This window comes from Populus alba, chromosome 14 (genome assembly GCF_005239225.2).
Source record: "Populus alba chromosome 14, ASM523922v2, whole genome shotgun sequence".
Taxonomy (NCBI): Eukaryota; Viridiplantae; Streptophyta; class Magnoliopsida; order Malpighiales; family Salicaceae; genus Populus; species Populus alba.
Genome location: NC_133297.1, coordinates 21,922,229 through 21,932,815, shown reverse-complemented (window position 1 = coordinate 21,932,815; position 10,587 = coordinate 21,922,229). Strand labels below are relative to the sequence as shown.

Here is a 10,587-nt window from a genome sequence, read left to right as displayed (position 1 = left end):
GTTTAGCCGGCCATTTTAAAAGAAATAAGGACATTATTTAGGCTTTTAAGGTGTGGATATATGTCCCTTTTCACTTTAGTCCCTACACTTTCATTATTTATGTATTTAACCCCATATTTCTTTACTTCCATTTATTTAGTTTTAGTTGTCTAATTATTTGCATTCATTTCAATTTTACCCCCTTGTATTATTTTATTTGAACCCTTCTAATTTTAACTTTGTCATTTCCTACTTTTTAAAAAAATTATTATATCTCTCACCATATAAAAGTTTTTACCCAATTTTTTTATCATGACTATTGCGATAATTAAATTTTGTTGAGTTTTACGACTACAACCAATATTTTGACTAGTAGAATGGCTGTAAGTGAATTTAGCTTGTGGTAATACAACATCTCAATCTCTAATATTCTTTTTCACCAAACTTCTCAAAGAACTTCCCAAACTTGATTGATGAATTTAGTTTTCCTATTAGTTTGTAGATGACAAGTAGTGCTAAATTGAAATAGTATCAAGTTTCCTTCAAAATGAATGCCAAAAAGGACTCATGAACTTGGAATCTCAATTTGAAGTTATTGTTTTTAGAATGTCATAAAGTCTAACAACCTTCTTAAAGTATAAATCAACAATATTAGTAGCATCAAATGTTTTGCTAGATAGAACAAAGTGTCATTTTAGAGAAACGATCAATCACCACCATAACTGAAAATTTGTTCCTTGAACTTTTAGGCATGCCTAGCATAAAATTCATGCTGACATCTTTCTAAGGAGCTTTAGTGACTGGAAGTGAGGTTTATAAACCCTAATTCTAACTATGTGATTTAGCAATATGACATGTCCTACAATGTTGTATGAACCTTGTAACGTCTATTTCCATCTTTGGCAAAAAGAAATTGTCCTGGATAACAACTAGTGTTTTGTCTCTCTTAAAGTGTCCATTAAGTCCACCGCTATAAACTTCAAAGATAATGGCTTCTCTCAAAGAACCTTGAGAAATATATAAACAATTTCATTTTAAAAGATAACCCTTCATCATAACAAAATGCTTGGAAACACCACTTTAGCATTTAGTCCATATTTTGTCGAAATCATCATCATACTTGTAAAGATCTTTAACACTTCAAACATATGTCACTTCCATTTGCATATTAATCAATAACAAATGTCTTCAACTCAAAATATCAGCAATAACATTATGAACTCCAGATTTGTGCTTCATAGAAAAACTGAAAGTTTGTAGAAATTGAACCCAAATGGCATGTCTTCGACTAAGTTTTTGTTGGCTATTAAGAAATTTCAAAACCTCATGATAAAAAAAAAAATAGCACAAATGGTTTTATAGGTAGATATTAACAGCAATGGTTCAAAGCGCAAACAATGGCATAAAACTCCTTGTCATAAATTGAATATTTCCTCTATGATTCATTGAGCTTCTCACTATAAAAAAGCAATACGTTTGATCTCTTGGCTAAGAACATAACCAATGACAACATTAAATGCATCACATTTAACTTCAAAAACATTTTGGAAATCAGGTAGACAAAGAATAAGTGTATTGGTCACCTTTTATTTCATAACTCCAAAACTCTTCTCTAACTCGTTAGTCCATTTGAAACTCCCTTCTTTCAAGCATTCAATGATTGGAGCAATAATAGTGCTAAAAGTTTTTATGAAATGCCGATAAAAAAAATGTTAAGCCATGAAAACTCTAAATATCATGAAGAGTTTGAGGACACGACCAATTAAGAATTGCTTCATTCTTTTTAGGATCCATCTTCACGTCTTTGCTAGAAACAACAAAGCCCAAAAAACAAGGTTGTTGGTGAAGAATTCACACTTCTTCAAATTAGCATAGAACTTTTAACTCCTCAAAGTTTGAAATACTACTTACAAGTGATTAAGATGCTCCTCTTTATCCTTATTGTATGTAAGAATATCATCAAAGTAAACAATAATAAATCTACCAATAAAAGATTTAAACATATCATTCATCATCCACGTGAAAGTAATAGGTGAATTATAAAGATCAAATGCCATAACCATCCATTCAAAAAGTCCATCCCTCATTTTGAAGGTTATTTCCCATTTATCATCACCTCTCATTTGGATATGATGGTAGTCACTTCTAAGATCAATATTTGAAAAGGTGGTAGCACCATAAAGCTGATATAGTAAGTCTTCTAGCCAAGAAATAGGGAATCGATAGCCAATAATGATTTTATTCCCTACTCAACTATCAATACATATTCTCCACAAGCCACCCTTTCTTTGGAACAATAAGAAATGGCATAACACATGGACTTTTACTTTCCTTTACCAAGCCCTTTGAAATCAACTCATCAACCTGTCTTTATAACTCTATATGTCTGATAGGACTCATTCGATATGATGCTTTGTTTGGAAATAGAGCACCCCGAATGAAATTAATGTAATGCTAAATATCTCTCATCGAAGGAAATCCAGGTGGTATATCTTTAAGAATCACATCAAACAACCCATCAAGCAAATGTTAAGCTTCATGGGGTAAATAATTTTATTTCAGCATTTTCTTAAAAAAAAAAAAACGGCAATAATGTAAGCCACATCAACATCATTAACAAGTTTTTCCATTTCAAAACAAGTAACCGTGAGTGTTTCCACCCCTTTAGAAGGTTTGGAAATAAGTCCATGTTTAGAAGGACCTAATATAATCTCCACACCATCTTTTACAAAAGAATAAGTATTCTTAAAACCATCTTGTTGAACTTTCCTATCATATTGTCATGGATGACCAAATAATAAAGGACATACATCCATAGATATTACATCACACCAAACCTAATTAGAATACTTTTTTCTAAGGGAAAATGACACAAGATATATATTCGGTACCTTTTATTCATGCTTCTTTTCTAGCCATCTTAATTTATAGGGTTAAGGGTGTTTTTCCATCTTGAGCTATAACTTGTTCACCATATCAGTAGATACAATATTATCACAAGCACAAGTATCAATGATCCTGTCACAAACTTTCCCATTTGCACTACAACATATGTAAAAAAATATTGCAATGAACCCAATCTTCACTCTCATCATGAACAACACTCAAACTTCTCTAAATGATAAGTAACTCACCTTGATTAACATAAGTCACCTTATCTTCTTGATTTGATTCATTTAGTAAGTCATCTTCACTAGCTATCTCTTCCTCCATAATAACAACAATATCACACTTAAGCATGAGCAATTCAAACTTCATTGTATACTCTTCTACAACCAGTCTAGATTGCCTCATAAAAGTCTATTGTCGATAATGTTCAGAAAAGAATCTCTTATTAATCTCTCTTTTCATCTTCTTCCAAGACTTGATATTTCTTCTGCTTTTATGAGCCCTTTCCTTCTTGAGATTCTCCCACCTTAAGGAAGCATATTTTCTAGGCTTAAAAGCCATTAAATTTACTTCTTTTTCTTTTTTTTTTTAATCATTAAGATACTTTTTTAAAAATAAAAAATCCTCTCAACAATTCGAAGTCAATCAATGAAATCTTTAGGTTGCATTTTCCCTTCAAATTTAGGAATATCAACTCCCACGTCAAAATCTTGATAAGGTCTTATATTCATTCTTCTTTTGATGTTGAGAAGAAGAATTGTCACTATCACTGTTATATGGTCTATGATGGAAAGGATTAACATCCTCTTTATTATTGGTAGAGGAACTAATTTCAATGTTATTCCTATCATCATCATCATCATTATCTCAATTCTCATATTGTTCAAGATGCTCTTGGAGTTGCTAGATTTTCCATCTCATTTCATCATTTTTAAGAGCATGAATGTCCCCTCTTAAATTCTTGCACGTAACACCCACAAACAACCATGGTTGTAAATCCAAAGCTTTGATACCAACTTGATTCCGTGAAGGTATGGAAATCAAAAAGTTGCAAGTCTCTCACACAAAATGATAATTTTCACTCACCACTCTAAGGTACAAAAACCAAAGAGATACAAAAATAAATAACAAACTCACCCTAAATATATAAATAAAATTACTAGTGTAGAGATACAAAGTTAAGGAATAAGTCCACCACTCACAAAGGAGATACATAACTTCATATTGTTCCAAAAGGCCAAGTCAAAAGACTCTTAATTCATATTTTGCCAAAAAATCTCAATACATTGTTTGATTCAACTTTATATACTTCAATCAACCCTCCATGTCTAGAAAAACACCAAGATAACATAATTAAGACCCAAATAAATTACTTTGACATAAAACTAGATAAAAATAATAATTATCACATGTTTGTGACTCATTAGAAACACAAACAGACACTTAGAAAGCTTTAAAATTAAAAACAAACATATATATATATATATATATTATTATATTTTATAGAAAACTACATTGTATGCATAGTTGGACAATTTTGAAAGATCACGTTTTTGAACTTAAAAGCCACATTGTATACATGGTTGGACAATTTTGAAAGATCACGTTTTGAACTTAAAAGCATATAGGATAAGATTATTTTCTCAAGCAATAAAGAGATGAAAAAATTAGGCTTAAAGTTGGCTCTTGGGTGACTGTAAACAACATAAAGAATTTCACTCTTGTCTTATATATATATATAAAGCTAAATCATGTGGAAAAAGTCGTGTTGATCAAGACTCATTGCACAATGGATTGTAGCAATGTAATGACAAAGTTGTCCTTTCCATAGAGAGGTGCAAAGACTATAGGGGGAGGGTGGGGTTGTTTCTTCATTGGGATGCATTTGGCATTAAAGAAATGGTTTGGGAGAAAATGGTCATTGTAAATTTTGGTAGGGCAAGGTGGGGCTGCAGACACAGACACCTAATGCTAGGCTGGCATGCCTTGCCATAAAGGGGTGTAAACATTGTAGGGGGATGGTGGGGTTGTCTTTTCATTGGGATGCATTTGGCATTAAAGAAATGGTTTTGGAGAAGACGGTCTGTGTAAATTTTGGTGGGGCAAGGTAGGGCTACATGCCCCAAGCTGTAGACACTTGGCACTAGGTTTCCATGCCCTACAACAAAGAGTTCCAAAGGTTGCAGGGGGTGGGGTTGTGCCCCAGGCTGCAGACACTTGGTGCTAAGCTGTTATGCCTTGGTTTCTAAGGCCAAACATGCACGCTTGGCTGCAGACCTAGGCGAGTAGGTATGCAGAACAGCATGCCTAGGGTCTAAAGGCTTGCTTGGTCATTGCAGCAAGACCCAATAGTGTTGGGTCTTGCATACACCAGGACCTAAAAACATTCGGTCTTACTAGACTTATTAGAGTTGGGTCCTTCCCCCAGCAGGACCTAAGACTTTAATATTTTTTTCTATTTCATACGATAAAAAGTATATAAATAGATGAATTGTTTTTTATATTGTACAAAAATTAGGTGGTGATATTTTATTTTTTTCATTTGAAGTTGGGTTGAATTTTCTTATTAAAGCATGTTTGTTTTTGTCTTTCAAAAATGCTTTTTAAAGATAATAATACAATTTTTTTTTTCTCTTTTATTCAAATTAAGATTTTTATTTTTTTTCCTCTTGATTTTTTTTTCAAAATAAAAGCATTACGAAAAATTATGATTCTAATATTGTCAAATTAAAGTTGATGGAGTTCTAAATAAATTTTTTATTTACATAATTTACTTTATATATTCGTATTATATAAGAGAAATTTTTAACAATAAAATCCGTTAAAAAAATCATAAGTACTATAATATAATATTATTTGGACCCAACGTTGCTAGGTCGTTTTGCCAAAACATGACCCAAATGATGCCGGTCCTATTGCTAGCAAGACCCAACATTGCTGGGTTCTTTTGCTAAGCATGACCCAATGATGTTGGGCCCAGATGGGCACCCAACTGCTAGGTCATTCTACCAAGCATGACCCAATGATGATGGGTCCTTGACATCAGCGTTGGGCTTAGATGGATACTCAACTGTTGGATCCTTCTGATAAGACCCAAGTTTTTTGGGCCCGACATTGCCGCTAGATCCAATAATAATGGGTTTAGGTGCCAATACGCCCTAGCAACAGTGGGCCTAACTGAAGAAAAACCCACTGAAGATAGGCCTTGCCTCCACCAGGACTTAGCAGTAGTGAGTCCAAAGCAACGAACAAGACCCAATAGCGGTGGGCATAAATGTGTACCCAGTTGCTGGGTCATTCTGCCAAGTATGATCTAATGATGTCGGGTTCTTCTGTCAAGCATCCCTAATGATGTTGGGCCTATTACGAGTAATGCTGGGCCCAAATTGATACCCAGTTGTTGGGTCCTTTTGACAAGCATGACCCAATGATCTTGGGTCCAAATGGATACTCGGCTATTGGGTCATTTTGCCAAGACTCGAGTTTATTGGATGTGGCATTGCCGCCAGACTCAATGATAATGGGTCTGGATGCCCAACATGTCCCAACAACTTTGGGCCCAAATGAAACAGGATCCATTGAAGTTGGGCCCTGCCTCCACTAGGACCCAAAAACTGTGGGCCTAGAGTAGTGAACAGGAAGCAGCAGTGGGCCTAGAGCTGCGAGCAGGACCCAACAACGATGGGCCCAGAGCTGCGAGCAGGACCCACTAAAGTTGGGCCATGCTGCCATCAGGACCCACTTGCCTGGTTTACCTTGAACTCGGGCGACCCGGTAAAAACCTAGTAGAGTCCTTTTTTTTCAATTTTTTTTCTCCTACCTAGAGACCCATTTTTTTTTTATATATTTTTCAGTTGATTACTAACTTATTTCAAAGTTCACTATATAAATACTAGAAGAATATTTTATTTTTTCAATATGGGATTTGAAGCCCTTGTATATATGCTCTATGCTCACAAGAAAAATGTTATGTTTTTTCAATGTAGGATAAAAAAACCTTTTGATGTAATCTTTTAAACTTAATTGCTTACAACATGTATAATCTATATTCACATTGATTATTTCTTAATTTTTCATATAATATATTAAAACCTTAAAATATATTTTTTTCTAATTTTTCTTGTTTGATCTAAGTCAACCCGTGTAACCCAGGACCCAACCCTTTGGCCGGGTCAACCCTAAGTCTGGTTTGATAACCATGGTTGTCATGAAAATATATTTTTTGATTTGTTATATTTTTTGAACTATCAAAATACGTTGAAAAAATAAAAATAAATAATTTTTTTAATAAAAAATAAAAATATTGCTAGTTTGTGTGTTATGCCCTTGATAATGTTCTCCCGCAGCAACGGAAACATAATTCAAAGAGAAAGTTCAATCACATGTTTCACTGCCAATGTGTCAGCTGCAGAATCTCTTCTTGGTTTAGAAGTAAAGAAAGCAGAAAAATGGAACTTTAATTTTCATTTCCTCTGGTACCCTTTGCTTCTATTTCACTTTTCACAAGCTCATCCAAGCATTAATGCTGTCTAGCCATGGTCCTCGTGAACAACTTCTTGCTTTTAAATCAAATCAAACCCACCCTTGAGGCACCTTCAGAAAAAAAACATCACATTTGAATTCGAATTTCAAAAAAAAAAAAAAAACAAAGGCCAAACAGTGAGTGTGATGTCTCCCAAGCTGGCGTTTCTTTTTCTTTTATGTTTTTTTCTTTTCTTTACTTTTCTCACGAACTCCAATTCTGACGTATTTTAAAACGCAGCCTCAAAGTGACCATTTAAAAAGCCTTTTCTTTTATTTCCATTACCGTTGATGAAAACTGAAACTGGGCAGTCTAATATTGTTCATCCATTTACACAAAAGAAGTAGGCTTTTAATTGTCCTGGAATTATGTTCTCTTCATCGTAACTTTGTGAAAAATTCTGCTTTGCCTAACGTGGAATGTTTTGTTTTTGGATTTCCAAGTGTATCCAAAGATCAAGGTGAGGAAACAGGAAGAAGATGAGGAATCCTCCCCCCCAAATGGTCATGTATCTACGCCTTCTTTAAGGGTTAAAAGTGAATCTCCATCTGTGGAAGGTTATGGTCCCCACGCTTCAGGTATTAGCTACTCGCTAGATAGTATAACTAAATGAAATATCATTGGTAGGTTGCAGCCTTGGAGAGTTAATTTAATTCAAAACTACCTGAACTTCTTGCAGAAGAAGAAAATCAAAGTGATTCTTCACCTTCAATGGCAAGATTTGCAAAGCCTTATTTCGTCAGAAACTTGAAAGCACAGCCATTTTCTGCATCCAAAGGTTCACTCTCCCTTGCATTATTTAAGACATGGTGCTGTTCTGCCGGTGTTTGATGCAGAAACATTGTTGCCATGAGTACTGACAGAATACTACTTGCAGGCAAATTGAAGGACAACAGACGTATTGGAGAGAACAGAAAACTTAGTCTCGGAGCCAAATCAGCATTGCGTCCTCGAGCAGTCTTGTCTAGTCCTGGTATCTTGTTTACATCATTCCTCTAAATTGAAATATTTCTCGCTATTGAAGGTGTACCTAGTTTTTCAACTGCGGATTGCTAGTTTTTTACATGGATTTGCTTGCAGACAATGACGGATAATTGGGAAGAGAAACAAATGGAAGAATGAAAGAAACCTTGACTTTGAAAAGTTGTAATTCTGAGCCGACGAAGCCTGCTGAAACCAAGGTTATTGCAAATCAGGGTAAATCAGAGAGTCCTCTGAACATAAGAAAGTGCTTCAAGGTGGGTCCATGTGCATCCAGTAACACAGGTGCTCTTAAGAAAAAGGGACTCTCAAAGATCAGCAGTCCGGTCTAGAACACGAAATCAAGCTTCATTGAGATTTAAATACTTTGTCATTACTGCTGCGTTGCTTGTTTATACTTTTATCAAGTCACTTGGCTTCGGAAAGCTTTATTTTTTTCTGGGTGCCAAATGATATGTTAACTTACTTTATCAGCGACGGTTCTCTATTCAATTGATTTATGTTGAGATTTATTCGTAGTTAATATGCATCTCAAGGAGCATTAAATCATGATTCACGAGAGATGGTATCCCAAAAAATCCAAGTAATCTAGAAATAGAATTTTAGGATTGGATACTTAGTTAATCAATTGGTTCTAGTAATTTCATCCATTTTTCCTATCGAAGGTAGTTGATGGCTTATACTTGGTACTTAGTGTGCCAAGATGACTTGTGGCTAGTACTTACAAAAAATCTTTTTTAGTGGAGGTGGGGACTCTCCAATACTTAAATAAGTATCTTTTTAGAGAGATAAAATACAATAATATTCTAGAAAGAGATGTTATAAAAATACATGTGCGGTAGAGAATAAAGATTGTGAACATTTATTCTGAAGGTCTCATGGTGTATTTATAGCATATAAGTTATGTCCTTTATGGAGAAAAAAGGGGTTAAAGTGTAACTTCATCTTTTGTGATATATTTTGAGTTGTATTATGAGTTTATATTCCACTCATTTTATCCAGCTAAAGGATTGAGAAATGACTGCCCATGAAAGACTTTAATACACCTAATGGTCTTGGTGGAGTATAAAGTTGTATAACTAAGCCTATTTGTTGAGAAATAATTCATCTATGATTTTATATATAAATTTATAGAATTGATGGTGTTAAACCCAATCATCTCTTGAATCTATCAAGCACTAAACCCAATGTGTTTAGGCTAGGCACACTGCCAAGCCCATCACAACTTGGTCTGGCCAATATCAGGCCCAACGTGGGGGCTTGGCGCACTGCCAAGCCCAATCATGGCTGGGTCTGGTGAGTGCCAGACCTAGTGCCATATCAAACCCATTTATGGCTGGATCCGACTAGTGTCAAACCCAATGCTCTGGGCTTGGTGCACTACCAAGCCCATCTATGGCTAGGTCTAACCAGCGTCGAACCCAATGCCTGAGGCTAAGCCCCTAACAGCTGGGGTTTGGCGTGCTGTCAAGTCTATCTATGTTCCTGGGATTGGCGCGCTACCAAGCCCAGTTGCAGCTGGGTCTAACTAGTACCAGACCCTATGTGCTTTCACTGAGGCATTTTTGTCTTCCGAATAACTTATACCCATAAGTTTTTCTTGATTCGACATTTTTTTGGTAAAGATATATTAATGAAATCTTAGTTCATCATTAGACATTTAGTCTTTGAGATAAAATATTATGCAAAGACTTTAATTAACTCAGTTTGGGTAGAGAGATGAGTTTTGCTCTTATAAAAAGGGAGTGTAAGTCAGAAAAAAATGAAAAATATGCTTTTAGACTAAAAGATATTCTTTTAGATGTAAAATGCCAAGAAGATGCACTTAAAAAAAATTCTAAGAGATTTGGATACCATGCCCATCATTTATACAAATTCCTAAGTGGTTGTGTGGAACCTGAAAAGGGTGAACCTATACTTAGAAGTTTCTAAGTGATTATAGGTTGTCTAGAGAGTGGGAGCCTGTAGCTTTTCTAGCATTGTCATAGAGCCTAAGAGCCCTTTACTAAAGAGTGGTCATCATAATCATTAATTTTAAATTTTTTTTTTATTTTTTTACAGGGCATGAGAACTCTCTTACCGAAGAGTGGTGATTAGATGATATTGCTATCTATACTAGGGAGATCAAGTTTATCCCTTAAAGAGTGGTGTATATAGCATTAAGGATATCACATTCATCCCTTGGAGATTGGTGCATATAGTACCAAGAAGATTAT

The 10,587-nt window shown here is 34.8% G+C and overlaps 1 protein-coding gene across 1 annotated transcript; it reads left to right on the top strand.

Annotated features, from left to right (window-relative positions):
- The first annotated feature begins 7,630 nt into the window (after window positions 1-7,630).
- On the top strand, window positions 7,631-8,394 carry LOC118031239 (uncharacterized). Its single transcript, XM_035035593.2, has 4 exons — window positions 7,631-7,733; window positions 7,834-7,968; window positions 8,070-8,168; window positions 8,268-8,394. Coding segments are annotated over exons 1-4 (357 nt in total). The 5' UTR covers window positions 7,631-7,732; the 3' UTR covers window positions 8,390-8,394.
- The last annotated feature ends 2,193 nt before the right edge of the window (window positions 8,395-10,587 follow it).

Coding starts and splice junctions, on each gene's coding strand:
- LOC118031239 (XM_035035593.2), top strand. Junction 7,969..8,069: donor TTATGGTCCCCACGCTTCAG/GTATTAGCTACT, acceptor AACTTCTTGCAG/AAGAAGAAAATCAAAGTGAT. Junction 8,169..8,267: donor GCCATTTTCTGCATCCAAAG/GTTCACTCTCCC, acceptor TACTACTTGCAG/GCAAATTGAAGGACAACAGA.